General features: G+C 39.3%; 1 protein-coding gene across 16 annotated transcripts in view; it reads left to right on the top strand.

Annotated features, from left to right (window-relative positions):
• The window catches only part of STAG1 (STAG1 cohesin complex component), a 438,539-nt gene that overhangs the window by 338,518 nt on the left and 83,867 nt on the right, over positions 1-16,154 (top strand). For all 16 annotated transcript variants that reach the window (XM_035278838.3, XM_078354162.1, XM_078354165.1 and 13 more), the window contains one exon: positions 662-749. In XM_035278838.3, coding sequence (XP_035134729.1) covers positions 662-749 — 88 coding nt within the window. The remainder of the gene's footprint in view (positions 1-661; positions 750-16,154) is intronic.

The following is a 16,154-nucleotide window of genomic DNA, read 5'->3' on the forward strand; positions in this document are numbered from 1 at the left end:
AAAGAAAAAAAGAAAACGAAAAAGATACTTTTAAATATAATATAAAGAGAGTTTATCCATATATGAAATAGACTATGAACTTAGCTTGACCATGTGGTAGAAACTTTCAGTTAAATGTATGAGGTTTTATTTTTGTTGATTTCTTTAATAAATTTGTAGTATCATCTCTTTTTCTTTCCACCTTTCTTTCAAATTTGAGCATTTAATGAACATTTCCCTAATGGTTCTTTTTCAATTCTGCAAACAAATGAATTTTTTTTTTTTTTTTTTTTGAGACAGAGTCTTGCTTGGTCACCCAGACTGGAGTGCAGTGGCGTGATCTCAGTTCACTGCAGCCTCTGTGTCTCAGGTTTAAGCAATTCTCCTGCCTCAGCATCCCAAGTAGCTGGGACTACAGTCATGTGCCACCATGCCCAACTAATTTTTTAAATGTATTTTTAGTAGAAATGGGTTACACCATGTTGGCCAGGCTGGTCTCAAACTCCTGACTTCAAGTGATCTGCCAACCTCGGCTTCCCAAAATGCTGAAATTATAGGTATAAGCCACCATGCCCAGCCGAAATGAAATTATTTTATTCTTCCACTCACTTGAAGTGAGCTAAAATTTAAATTTCCTTCCATCCACTGTAGAATAAAACGAATGCATTTTTGTTTATTTCAGTGCACATGATCTCACAAAATGGGATCTCTTTGGTAATTGCTACAGATTATTGAAGACTGGAATTGAACATGGAGCCATGCCAGAACAGGTAGGAGTTTATTGATATTCCATCTGTATGACTCTAGAAAGTTGAGCTTTTCTGAAGTCATGTGATTATCAGAAGCTTATTATACAAAGTGATAATTCTTTAGGACAGCTGTCTCCTTTGAGAGAATTATTTGCTATAGTAATTGAATATTACTGATAGGTGTATTGTGTCTGCTGATGTGTTAGAGCAGAAAAAATAGAAAACTTTTGCTATAACGCATTATAAAAAAAATTTTTTTTGAGGCAGAGTCTTGCTTTGTCGCTAGATGCCAGGCTAGAGTGCAGTGGCATGATCTCGGCTCACTGCAACCTCTGCCTCACGGGTTCAAGCAATTCTTCTGCCTTAGCCTCTTAAGTAGCTGGGACTACAGGCACGCACCACCATGCCCAGCTAATTTTTGTATTTTAGTACAGATTGGGTTTCACCATGTTGGCCAGGTTGATCTCGATCTCTTTACCTTGTGATCTGCCCATCTCGGCCTCCCAAAGTGCTGGGATTACAGACGTGAGCCACCGCACCTGGCCACATATTATAAAAATGTTAATGTTAAGGTAGACATTGCTCTATTAGGAAAAATACCATTAATTATTATGGCAGCAGTTTTAAAACTTTTAGTTTATTCATTACGTAATGAAAATTGATGATGCGTACATTCCAGCCCTGTTGTAGGTATTAATTACATTAAGCACAGCTTAATTTTTATATTAGAACCATAGTTAAATCAACATGTAGCCTTTAATAGACTTTAAAACTTTTCACATTCATATGCAAGTTAGAGTAGAACGGGCAGCAATTCAACAAATTTTGCCTAATCTGAAAGAGACTTCAGTAGAATAATTAGTCTACTTGGTTCAGTATGAGAAAGGAAGGAGTTATTTTGTACACTGCAGACATTCATGTAGACCAAAATATCAACTACATTGTTAAGTGTAGGTAATATTTAAGGATTATCTTACTCATTTCCATTTGGTAATACAGAATACTTAGTTGATACTTTATTACTCAAAAGCAGTAATAATTTCAACAGATAAAATAATAATCTTACATTAAAAGTTAATCATGGACCAGACACAGATCACCTGAGGTCAGAAGTTCAAGACCAGCCTGGCCAAACATGGTGAAACCCCATCTCTACTTAAAATAAAAAAAATTAGCCAGATGCAGTGGCATGGACCTGTAGTCCCAGTTACTTGGGAGGCTGAGGCTGGAGAATCACTTGCACCTGGGAGTTGGAGGTTGCAGTGAGCCAAGATCGCGCCACTGCACTTCAGCCTGGGCGACAGAGCAAGACTCTTGTCTCAAAAAAAAAAAAAAAATAGTTAATTATGAAAACATTTTTTATTATGGCTGTGATTAATTCATTTAAATTGCATAACACTAGTCATTTTCTTGGTCCCTACAAATGTCCCTGATTATATTAGGTATTTTTATTGTAGTTTATGCAAAGACACTAAATATTTTACCCTCTCTTTTAAAAAATGTATTGCTGACACTTCAACTTCCCATCTTCTCTTCATCTCAGACCAGCAGCCTAAATAAAATTCATCCATATTTTCAAGCCATGCTTCTAAGTTGAAAGTGAATGAGAGAGTTAAGATACTCTTTTTATGCTTTTCTCCACTTACTCCAGGGAGAGAATTAAGAGTACATCTCTGTTTCATCTACTGTGTTGAAATTTTTTTACTTAATATACCGTCATTTTTGTCCTAGTGCTGACTTTTGACAGCTTCACAATGTTATCTTCTATTGTTATTTTGGTTTTCTGTTGCTTATGTTCATTGTATATGTCTTATTTCCTCCATTTTATTGTTGGATAAAAGAACATATTTATGTGATATTAAAAGTTACTTGGCTTTAACTTTGTTATTAAACACGTGTTTGTTAACTATGTGTATAAAGTTTGAGTGCATAACTCAGATATGACTAGATTGTACTCTTGTTCCTTTTAGCACCTCTGAGAAATATGTTAAGATACTAAATACAGAAATTCTGTATTCAAAAAAAAAAAAAAGAAATTCTGTATTCAACCACTTTTTTTTGTTTGTTTGTTTTTGAGACAGAGTCTCCCTTTTGTCACACGGGATGGAGTGCAGTGGCACGGTCTTGGCTCATTGCAACCTCCACCTCCTGGGTTCAAGCAATTCTCTGCCTCAGCCTCCCGAGTAGCTGGGATGATAGGCCTCTGTCACCACCCTGGCCTAATTTTTGTAGTTGTAGTAGAGATGGGGTTTCACCATGTTGGCCAGGCTGGTCTTGAAACTCCTGACCTGAAGTCGTCTGCCTGCCTTGGCTTCCCAAAGTGTTGGGATTTCAGGCATGAACCACCACACCTGGCCCTCAACCACTTCTTAATACAACCATGCAAGCTCACTGTTTAAGGTTCCGACTGTGTACTTACAATAAGAATTCAGAGAAAATACCTTTTAGAGCAGGGATACTGAAGAACTACAAAAATGTTCATTATTGTTGACTCTCAGTTGCACTTAATGTTTTGAAGATACTTTAAAACTGTCTAGTTGTTTGGGGAGACTATATTGGCTATATGCTTGACTATTTTTTTTTATGATAACCAATTCAACTATAAGTTCTTAGTTCCTTCCTTCACTGAATTATTACACAGGCATACCTCATTTTATTGTGCTTTGCTTTATTGCATGATTTTTTCAAATTGAAGGTTTGTGGCAACCCTGCATCAAGCAAGGCTAACAGTGCCATTTTCCCAACAGCATATGCTGACTTAGTGTTTCTGTGTCACAGTTAAATCTTTGTTATTTCAAAGTTTTTCATTAGTATTAAAGCTGTTATGGTGGTTGGTGATCAGTAATCTTTGATGTTTCTATTGTAATTGTTTTGGGGCACCATGAACTGTACCCGTATAAGACAGTGGACTTAATCCATCAATGTTATGTGTGTTTTGACTACTCCATTGACAGGCCCTTCCCTGATCCCTTTCCCTCGCAGGCCTCCCTATTCCCTGAGACACAACAATATTGAAATTAGGCCACTTAATAACCCTACAATGTTCTCTAAATATTCAAGTGGAAGAGTCACGCTTCTCTCACTTTTCATGACTGCTAACACAACAGAAGTAATTTTTACTTTCAAGTCTTAATTATTTAAGAAAAAATATTGTGTAAGCCTAATAGCTGCCATAGAAAGTGACTCCTTTGACGGATCTGGGCAAGAAAACTGAGAAACTTCTGGGAAGGATTCACCATTCTAGATGATATTAAGAAAGTTGTGATTCATGGGAGGAGGTCCAACTATCAACATTAAAAGGAGTTTGGAAGAAGTTGATTTCAGTGTTCATGGATAACTTTGAGGGATTGAAGACAAGTGGAGGAAGTCATTCAGATGTAATGGAAATAGCAAAAGAACTAGAATTAGAAGTGGAGTCTGAAGAGGTGCCTGAATTGCTATAATCTCATACTCATACTTGAAGAGATGAGGAGATGCTTCTTATGGATGAGCATTTAAAGAGATGGTATTTACTCCTAGTGAAGATACTGTGAACATCGTTAAAATGGCAACAAAGGATTTAGGATATTACATGAACTTAGTTGATAAAGCAGTGACAAGGGTGGGAGAGGGTTGTCTACAGTCTGTCAAATAGCATCACATGCTACAGAGAAATTTTTTATGAAAGGAAGAATCAATTAATGCAGCAAACTTCATAGTCATCTTAAGAAATTGCCACAGCCACCCCAACCTTCAACAACCACACTGATAAGTCAGCAGCTGTCAACATTTAAGACAAGACCCTTCACCACTGAAAAAATTATGACTCACTGAAGAGTCAGGTGATTGTTAGCATTTTATAGCAATAAAGTATTATGTTTTTTAGTTAAGCTATATACATTGTTTTTTTCATACATAATGCTATTGCACACTTTTATATGCACTGTGAAACCAAAGGTTTTGTGACTTGCTTTATTACAGTATTTGCTTTTTTGTGATGGTCTGGGAGTAAACCTGTACTATATCTAGTGTATGCCTATGCATTTGTATATTTTTTTTCCCTCCTAGTGATTTATCTTTTTTCATACCAGTACTGTTTCAACCACTATAGTTGTGGTTTTTTTGTTTTTTTTTTTTCCTGAGACAGAGTTTTGCTGTTGTTACCCAGGCTGGAGTGCAATGGCGCGATCTCGGCTCACCGCAACCTCCGCCTCCGGCTCACCGCAACCTCTGCCTCCTGGGTTCAGGCAATTCTCCAGCCTCAGCCTCCTGAGTAGCTGGGATTACAGGCACATGCCACCACGCCCAGCTGACTTTTTTGTATTTTTAGTAGAGACGGGGTTTCACCATATTGACCAGGATGGTCTTGATCTCTTGACCTCGTGATCCACCCGCCTCAGCCTCCCAAAGTGCTGGGATTACAGGCTTGAGCCACCGCACCCGGCCTATAGTTTTAGAGTATAGCTAGGTGTGGTGGCACACACCTGAAATCCAAGCATTTTGGGAGGCTGAGAGAGGCAGATCACATGAGGCCAGAAGTTTGAGACCAGCCTTGCCAACATGGCAATCTGCTGCCTCTACTAAAAATATAAAAGCAGTTGGGCATTTTGGTACACATCTGTAATCCCAGCTACTTGGGAGACTGAGACACAAGAATCACTTGAACCTGGGAGGCAGAGGTTGCAGTAAGTCGAGATCCTGCCACTACACTCCAGCTTAGGCAACAGAGTGAGACTATTTCAAAATATAAAAAGTAGGCCAGGTGCAGTGACTCACGCATATAATCCCAGCACTTTGGGAGGCCGAGGTGAGCAGCAGATCACCTGACATCAGGAGTTTGTGACCGACCACCCTAATACAAAGAAACCCCATCTCTACTAAAAATACAAAATTAGCCAGGCGTGATGATTCATGCCTATAATCCCAGCTACTTGGAAGGCTAAGGCGTGAGAATCACTTGAACCAAGGAGTCAGAGGTTGTTGTGAGCCAAGATCGCACCATTGCACTCCAGCCTGGGGAAAAAAAGCAAAACTCCCATCTCAAAAAAGAAAAAAATTTTTTAATATAAAAAATAATATGTAGCAGACCAAAGAGAAATTGTATATATATATTTTAAGTCAAATTATAGAAACGTTGTGGAAAGATTTACCTAATCAGTTTTCAATATTTTCCCACATTTCTGTACTTGGACAACCTCTGTCTTTATACATGTATGTTACATATGTTAATATGCATTTATAAAATATATATTAGGCCAGGTGTGGTGGCTCACACCTGTAATCCCAGCACTTTGATAGACTGAGGTGGGTGGATCACTTCAAGTCAAGAGTTCAGGACGAGCGTGGCCTACATGGCGAAACCCTGTTTCTACTAAAAATACAAAAATTAGCCACGTATGGTTGCACATGTCTGCAATCCCAGCTACTTAAGAGGCTGAGGCATGTGAATCACATGAACCCAGGAACAGAAGGTTGCAGTGACCCAAGATTGCACCTCTGCACTCTAGCCTGCATGATAGAGTAAGATTCGGTCTCAAAAACAAAACAAAACAAAAAAATTGCCCCAGCTACCTCAACCTTCAACAATTTTTTTCAGCCTAGAAGTCAGTGCAGAATAATACATCGCATTTAGTTGTTAAATTTTTTTTGTCTCTTTTAATCTGGAATTATTTCTGAGACTTTATATTTCATAAAGAGTATAGATTATTTTTCAGAATGTTCTTTCTTGAATTTTTCCTGATCTGCATGTTTGAATTTCAGTTACACATTCTTAGCAGGACTGCTACATAAATGGTATTTTGTTCTCAGTGCATTACATCAGGATGCACGTGATGTCAGTTTGTTCATTATTCGTGTTATTAACTCTGATCACTGACTAAGGTGAAGTTTGCCAAGTGTCTCCTGTGTGGTTAGTTACCAATATCCTTCTTAATTACTCAAGTAAGCTGTGGAAGTATTCTTTAAAACTATGTAATAATCCTGTTTCTTATCAGACTCTCACATAATAGTTTTAGTATCACTTTATGGTCCTTGCCTGACTCAGTTATTACTGTCATGGTCATAGAGTAGTGACTAAAGCAATGATTTTCTAAATGTGTTGTTTATTTTATATTTCTTAGTTGGCACTCTAAGGAAGAGCTTTCCTTTCTCTTTTCATTCATTTACTTTTTACAATTTTAAATTTCTTTCAAAAAATGATACTACCGTGGACTCATTTCTGTTTTATTTGATGAATTGTGAATCAGTACTCTCATTATTTATTTTGGTGCTCAAATGGTAGCAGACTTGGCCAGTGGGAGTTCCTTTCAATCCAGTTTCTTTGTACTTTAGATTTTTTTTTCTTCTTTTTTTTGAGACAGAGTCTCGCTCTGTCATCCAGGCTGGAGTGCAGTGGCAATCTCAGCTCACTGCAGCCTTCACCCTCTAGGTTCAAGCAGTTCTCTGCCTCGGCCTCCCGAGTAGCTGGGATTACAGGTGCCCGCCATCACACCTGGCTGATTTTTCTATTTTTAGTAGAGACAAGGTTTCACCATCTTGGCCAGGCTGGTCTTGAAGTCCTGACCTCGTGATCCATGATCCACCACCACCACCACCACCCCCTGGCCTCCCAAAGTGCTGGGATTATAGGCATGAGCCACCACCCGGGCCTTTTTTCTTTTTTTTTTAGCATTTTCATCCTTTCTGTCCCAAGAGTTGTGTTTCAGGTTCTGCTTATGCCCTTTTCTGTGCTAATGAATTTTTAAGCTGTGAAAAGTACTAAAAATTATTGCAGTTCTACAACAACGATAATCATTAGCTTGTAAAAAAACATTTGAGAATTTATTGTATCTCTTTATACCCACTGGTAAAATAAAGTCAAGATATATTTAAATTCTTTCTATCCTATTTTGTGACTTTTATTCCTATTTTCTGTTGGTATATTTTTAAATTTAAATGTCATCTCAGATAACATAAGAAAAATGATTTTTTATTTTATTTTTATGAGACCATTTGGAAGATGAAATATTAATTATCTGGAAAAATAAAATACTAATTTTCTGCTTTAAAGTTTCCACAACCCTCAGTAGATTCTAACAATAGAAAACCAATAGAGAGCATTTATAGGTTTTTTTGTAAATAGTATTTGCTATAGAACAAAACAGTGTGACTATACCCATAAAAAAGAAGTATAATCATACATCACTAACTTTGGACCTCTCAAGTCATCAGGGATAGAAAACTTTTATTTTGCTCTTATTATATACTAAGTACTATTTTAAGCTCCCCATGACACCTGCCCAGGCTTGAGTGCAGTGATGCAATCTCAGTTCACTGCAACCTCCACCTCCCAGGTTCAAGAGATTTTTAGGCCTCAGCCTCCCAGATAGCTGGGATGACAGACATGTGCCACCGTGCTCAGCTAATTTTTGTATTTTCAAGCAATTCTCATGCCTCAGCCTCCCAGGTAGCTGGGATGGCAGGCATGTACTACCGTATCCAGCTAATTTTTGTATTTTTGGTAGAGATGAAGTTTTACTATGTTGACCAAGCTGGTCTCAAGCTCCTGACTTCTAGTGATCCATTCACCTCGGCCTCTCAAAGTGCTGGGATTACAGGAGGGAGTCACCAGGCCTGTGGCTTTTAAGTCTTTTACATTTGTTTTAAGTCTTTTTAGGTCTTTACATTTGTTTAAGCTTTGTAGTAGCTGTATAGAATATGCATCATTATTTTCATTTTGTTGATCATAAAACCAAAGCATAAAGATATTAAATAACTAGCCTTAGGTCACATAGCTATGGTACACTCACTTAATCCAAGTTTTAAAATTTTTTCATTGTCTCTTCCCATATTCTCCTACTAATGTGCTGTTTATGGTAGCTTGCACTACTATTCCACTTTACCCATGCCTTCTTATGTTGGCTTTATGGCAAACTTTTTTTTTTTTTTTAAACAAAGTCTTGCTCTGTCACTCAGGCTGGAGTGCAGTGGCGCAATCTCAGCTCACTGCAAGCAACCTCCACTTCCCAGGTTCAAGTGATTCTCCTGCCTCAGCCTCCCGAGTAGCTAGGATTACAGGTGCCTGCCATCATGTCCAGCTAATTGTTGTATTTTTAGAGGAGATGGGGTTTTACCATGTTGGTCAGGCTGGTCTTGAGCTCCTGACCTCAGGTGATGTGCCTGCCTTTGTGACATGGTGAAAGCCCCATAAAACTGCACACCTCAACCATACCTCGGCTTTCTGCCAAAACTGCTCTCTGTAACCCTAATGTGATAAGCAAGCAGTCCAAACCCACACCATCTTGGCCCCTGCAACTTGTAATAAGTAACTAAGGTCTGTAATTTTCACCCTATCCAGGCAATGTGTAAACTAAGGCTTTTCTTGACTTCTATGAACCACTTAACAATCAGAATGTCCGAAGCCCCTCACCCTCACCCCCGAGGTGGTTTACAGGCATAAAAGGTCTTGACACCCTCCTTTCGGGGCCACAGGTTGGAGAGACATGAGTCTTCCATGGCTGCCGGCAATAAAGACCCTGCAATTTGGCATACTTTTGTCTTGGTGTTAACTTTCTATGCTCACTCCAGTACAACACATTGGCTTCCCAAAGTTCTGGGATTCCAGGCATGAGCCACTATGCCCAGCCAGCAAAGTCTTATTTTTTTTGTATTTATGTTTTGTTTGTTTGTTTGTTTTTGAGACAGAATCTCGCTCTGTTGCCAGGCACCAGGCTGGAGTGCAGTGGCGCCATCTCAGCTCACTGCAACCTCTGCCTCCCAGGTTCAAGCAGTTCTCCTGCCTCAGCCTTCCAAGTAGCTGAGACTACAGGCACGTGCCACCACACCCAGCTAATTTTTGTATTTTTAGTAGAGACGGGGTTTCACCATGTTGGCCGGGATGATCTTGGTTTCTTGACCTCATGATCCACCCGCCTCAGCCTCCCAAAGTGCTGGGATTACAGGTGTGAGCCACTGCGCCCAGCCTGTTTGTTTTTGAGACAAAGACTTGCCCAGTTACACAGGCTGGAGTGCAGTGGCACAATCACAGTTCACTGCATCCTTCACCTCCCAGGTCCTCAGCCTCCCAAGGAGCTGGGACCACAGGCCTGTACCACCACACCCCAACTAATTTTTTAAAAGAAATATTTCATAGAGATGGGGTCTGACTGTGTTTCCCGAGCTGGCCTGGAACTCCTTGGCTCAAGTGAGATCCTCCCACCACTGTCAACCAAATGCTGGCATTACAGATATGAGCAAAAACACCCAGCTGTATTTATTTTTTTTTCCAAATATCTCCTTTTTTTTTTTTGAGACAGGGTTTCGCTGTTGTTACCCAGACTGGAGTGCAATGGCATGATCTTGGCTCACCGCAACCTCCGCCTTCTGGGTTCAAGCAATTCTCCTGCCTCAGCCTCCCGAGTAGCTGGGACTACAGGCACACACCACCATGCCCAGCTAATTTTTTTTGTATTTTTAGTAGAGGTGGGGTTTCACCTTGTTGACCAGGATAGTCTCAATTTCTTGACCTTGTGAGCCACTGCACCCAGCTTTATGTTGTTTTAATGACAATTACAGGGAGAGATTAGATGCTAGTGTTTAATCCATCATGATGCGCTAGACATTAATACATTCTCCACAATGAACGTATGTTGTCACATTTTGGGTGGGCACAGTGGCTCATGCCTGTAATCCTAGTACTGTGGGAGGCCAAGGCGGGTGGATGATTGAGGCCAGGAGTTTGAGACCAGCCTGGGCAACATGACAAAACCCCAGCTATACTAAAAATAGAAAAACTGGCTGAGCATGGTAGCATGCTCCTGTGATCCCAGCTAATCAGGATGCCAAGGTAGGAAGATCGCTTGTATCTGGGAGGCAGAGGTTCCAGTGAGCCAAGATCATGCCACTGCACTCCAGCCGGGGTGAGACTATCTCAAACAAAATAAAACAAAACAAAAAGTAGTCATATTTAAACCAATAGTGGTTACTGGTTTTTGGATGGATTGTGACTTACTTTTTATTATTTTTATTTTGTTATTATTTCTTTTTTGAGATGGAGTCTTGCTCTGTCACCCAGACTGGAGTGCCGTGGTGTGATCTCAGCACACTGCAGCCTCTACCTCCCAGGTTCAAGTAGTTCTCCTACCTCAGCTTCCTGAGTAGCTGGGACTACAGGTGCCTACCACCATGGCCAGCGAATTTTTGTATTTTTAGTAGAAACAGGGTATTACCATGTTGGCCAGGCTCGTCTCGAACTCCTGACCTCAAATGATCAACCTGTCTCAGCCTCACAAAGTGCTGGGATTATAGATGTGAGGCACCGCACCCAGCTTGTGACTTATTATTTATGTTATTTATGTTGATAGAATCATGCTTTTCTTAGAAGACTACAGTTATTTCCATGACTGAGCTTAGAAATTATTTGTTACATATTACTGATTATTCCTTGTTAATACTATATTAAAACCTCTTAGTATTCCTCTATCCATTTTTTATCTTTCTAGACTCCAAAATCAAAAAGATATAAATCTAGGTTAATGCCTCTTTTTTTTTCTTCATCAACACACACACTGTACATCTACCTTGCTCTCTACCTTGTCATTATTTACCAAAAATGCATTTGAGTGCCAGATCCTGAGGATATAATTGTGTAGTACAAGTAATCCTTCATCTCATGAGGCTCTTGATGGTTTTTTATAAATTCTACCCTCTGAATATCTTCTTTCTATACTCTTTTAGCCCTACTACCAAATATTTAGTTTAATCCCTTGTATATGTCAGTGCGAAAGTAATTGCGGTTTTTGACATTAAAAGTAATTAATGGCAAAAACCGCAATTACTTTTGCACCAACCTAATATTTTTTTTGTGTGTGGATCACATCAGAACCTTTCTGTTATAGTAATCTCAGTTTCACCCTCTCTCCAGTCAAGGCTCTGTTGCAATAACTCTCAACTATGTGTATTATGCATGAGAAACTCTGATAATATTTTTTTTTAAAAAATACCTGACTACTCAAATACTGTTTTAGGTTACTTTCCAATCTACCAAAATTGAAAGTGGACCTACCTTTCTCTGAGGATTTGTGGTTCCAGGAATTTAGACTATAAATATATACTTGGATACGTTTAGATTCAGATATGTTCACTGTAGCATTTATGAATATTTAAAACTTAAAACATTCTACATGTTCATCTACAGAGAACCAGTTAAATACCGCAGGATAAAGGATGATGAGAAGATTTCTATATACATAGATGTAGTTGAAAATTATTTATGAATTTTCCATAAGAAACTATTAACAGTGCCTTTCTCAGTAGAAAACTAGAGATCTTCAGTGGGCAAGAAAGTTAATTTGAATTGTACACCAGTTATATACTGTTTGATATTTTACCACGTACATCTAATGCTTTTTAAATTAAAATACAGGCTGGGTGCAGTAACTCACACTTGTAATCTCAACATTTTGAGAGGTTGAGGTGAGCAGGTCACCTGAGGTCAAGAGTTTGTGACCAACACGTCCAACACAGTGAAACTCTGTCTTTACTAAAAATACAAAAATTAGCTCAGCATAGTGGCACACACCTGTAGTCTCAGCTACTTGGGAGGCTGAGGCATGAGAATGACTTGAACCTGGTAGGCAGAGGTTGCAGTGAGCCAAGATCGCACCACTGCACTCCAGTCTGGGCAACAGAGTAAGACTCTGTCTCTAGAAAATAAAATAAAGTTAAAAACAATTACCGGGCGCAGTGGCTCATGCCTGTAATCCCAGCACTTTAGGAGGCCAAGACAGGTGGATCACTTGAGGTTGGGAGTTCAAGACCAGCCTGACAACATGGAGAAACCCAGTCTCTATTAAAAATACAAAATTAGCCAGACATGGTGGCACATGTCTGTAATCCTAGCTACTCTGGAGGCTGAGGCAGGAGAATTGCTTGAACCTGGCAGGCAGAGGTTGCAGTGAGCCGAGATCATACCATTGCACTCCAGCCTGGGCAACAAGAGTGAAACTCCGTCTGAAAAAAAAATAAAAAATTATTTAGCAATGAACAGTTGAAAAGTGATTTTATGAAATGTATTATTTACAATAGCACCAAAAACATGAAATACTTAGGTGTAATTCTAAAAAATTATGTGCAAGATCTGTATGCTGAAAAGTATAAAACTTTAATGAAAGAAATAGGTCTGGGCATGGTGACTCGCGCCTGTAATTCCAACATTTTGGGAGGCTGAGGCAAGAAGATCACTTGAGCCCAGAGTTTGAGACCATCCTGGGCAAGATGCAAAAGCCTGTTTACAGAAAATTTTTTTAGATTAATTGGACCCTGTGGCATACACTTGGAGTTGCAGCTACTCAGGATGCCAGGTTGGAAGGATTACTCCAGCCTAGGAGTTTAAGGCTGCAGTGAACTGGGATTGTGCCACTGCACTCCAGCCTGGGAGACAGATGGAAACCCTATCTCAAAAAAAAAGTTTGAAGAAATCAAGGAAAACAGCCCAATTTTTTTTCAGCAACTTATCTGAATTTTTTAAATTTAATTTAATTTATTTTTCATTGCATTTTAGGTTTGGGGGTACATGTGAAGAACATGCAAGATTGTTGCATAGGTACACACATGGCAGTGTGATTTGCTGCCTTCCTCCCCATGACCTATATCTGCCATTCCTCCCCATGCTATCTCTCCCCAACTCCCCACCACCCCACTATCCCTCCCCTACATCCCCCCGACAGACCCCAGTGTGTGATGCTCCCCTCCCTGTGTCCATGTGTTCTCATTGTTCAACACCCGCCTATGAGTGAGAACATGCGGTGTTTGATTTTCTGTTCTTGTGTCAGTTTGCTGAGAATGATGGTTTCCAGGTTCATCCATGTCCCTACAAAGGATACAAACTCATCATTTTTGATGGCTGCATAATATTCCATGGTGTATATGTGCCACATTTTCCCTGTCCTGTCTATCATCAATGGGCATTTGGATTGGTTCCAGATCTTTGCTATTGTAAACTGTGCTGCAATGAACATTCGTGTGCATGTGTCCTTATAGTAGAACGATTTATAATCCTTTGGATATATATCCAGTAATGGGATTGCTGGGTCAAATGGAATTTCTATTTCTAGGTCCTTGAGGAATCACCACACTGTCTTCGACAACGGTTGAACTAATTTACACTCCCACCAAGAGTGTTGAGTGTTCCTATTTCTCCACATCCTCTCCAGCATCTGTTGTCTCCAGATTTTTAAATGATCACCATTCTAACTGGCATTAGATGGTATCTCAATGTAATTTTGATTTGCATTTCTCTAAAGACCAGTGATGATGAGCATTTTTTCATATGTTTGTTGGCTTCATGTATGTCTTCTTTTGTAAAGTGTCTGTTTATATCCTCCGCCCACTTTTGAATGGGCTTGTTTTTTTCTTATAAATCTGTTTTAGTTCTTTGTAAATTCTGGGTATCAGCCCTTTGTCAGATGGGTAGACTGCAAGCGTTTTTTTCCCATTCTGTTGATTGCCGATTCACTCTGATCCACTGTTTCTTTTGCTGTGCAGAAGCTGTGGAGTTTGATTAGGTCCCATTTGTCTATTTTGGCTTTTGTTGCCAATGCTTTTGGTGTTTTGGTCATGAAGTCCTTGCCTACGCCTATGTCCTGAATGGTTTTGCCTAGGTTTTCTTCTAGGGCTTTTATGGTATTAGGTCTTATGTTTAAGTCTTTAATCCATCTGGAGTTGATTTTAGTGTAAGGTGTCAGGAAGGGGTCCCGTTTCTGTTTTCTGCACATGGCTAGCCATTTTTCCAAACACCATTTATTAAACAGGGAATCCTTTCCCCATTGCTTGTTTTTGTCAGGTTTGTCAAAGATTGGATGGTTGTAGATGTGTTGTGTTGCCTTCAAGGCCTCTGTTCTGTTCCCTTGGTCTACATCTGTTTTGGTACCAGTACCCTGCTGTTTTGATTTCTATAGCCTTGTAGTATAGTTTAAAGTTCGGTAGTGTGATGCCTCCCACTGTGTTCTTTTTGCTTAGAATTGACTTGGCTATGCGGGCTCTCTTTTGGTTCCATATGAAGTTTAAGGTGGTTTTTTCCAGATCTATGAAAAAGGTCATTGGTAGCTTGATGGGGATAGCGTTGAATCTGTAAATTACTTTGGGCAGTATGGCCATTTTCACAATACTGATTTTTCCTAACCATGAATATGGAATGTTTCTTCATTTGTGTCCTCTCTTATTTTGTTGAGCAGTGGTTTGTAGTTCTCCTTGAAGAGGTCCTTTACATTCTTTGTTAGTTTTATTCCTGGGTATTTTATTCTCTTTGTAGCATTTGTGAATGACAGTTCATTCTTGATTTGGCTCTCTTTAAGTCTGTTATTGGTATATAGGAATGCTTGTGATTTTTGCACCTTGATTTTGTATCGTGAGACTTTGCTGAAGTTCCTTATCAGTTTCAGGAGATTTTAGGTTGAGATGATGGGGTCTTCTAGATATACAATCAAAGAGTTGAATAAATACTTCACCAAAGATGGGTGGCAAATAAGCACATGAAAAGAAATTCAGTATCATTAGTATTTAGTCATTGGAGAAATTTAAATTATAACAATAAGATGGCATTACAAATCTATAAAAAGGCCAAAGGAAAAAACAGTAATAACTAGTAATAACGCTAAAAGGATACAAAACAGTTGAAACTCTTATGCATTGCTGGTGGGAATGCAAAATAGCACAGCCATTTTAGAAAATATTTAGGCAGTTTTTAAATAAAGTTATATATACACTCTATATGACAAAGCAGCCCCTCTCCTGAATGTTTATCCAAGTGAAATGAAAACTTAGATTCACATAAAAACCTATTCTTGAATGTTTGTAGCATGTATAATTGCTAAAAATTACAAATAACTAAAATATCTGTCAGCTGATAAATGTATAGAAACAAATTGCAGCACCTCATACAACAGAATACTTCTCAGCAATAACAATGGAAGGAGCTGGTGATAGAACAACAATGGATGAATTTGGGCCAAGTGTGGTGGCTCATGCCTGTAATCCTAGCCCTTTGGGAAGCCAAGGTGGACAGATTGCTTGAACTTCAGGAGTTTGAGACCAGCGTGGGCCACATGTTGAAACACCATCTCTACAAAAAATTAGCTGAGCGTGGTGGTCCACCTTTTTTAGTTTCAGCTACTGGGGGTCTGAGGTGAGAAGATTGCTTGAGCCCAGGAAGTGGAGGCTGCAGTAGCCGAGATTGCACCACTGCACTCCAGCCTGGGTGACAAAGGGAGACCCTGTCTCAAAAAAAAAAAAAAGAACACGGTCAAATTTTATATGCATTGTACAAAGTCAGAGACACCAGATGCACATGACTACCTACTGTATGATTTCATTATACATGCTTGAAAAGACAAAACTATAGAGGCAGAAAACAGATCTAGGGTGGGGCAGGGGGCTTTGAGAAATGTTAGAAATTTCTGTATCTTGATTGCT

This window comes from Callithrix jacchus, chromosome 17 (genome assembly GCF_049354715.1).
Source record: "Callithrix jacchus isolate 240 chromosome 17, calJac240_pri, whole genome shotgun sequence".
Classification (NCBI taxonomy): domain Eukaryota; kingdom Metazoa; phylum Chordata; class Mammalia; order Primates; family Cebidae; genus Callithrix; species Callithrix jacchus.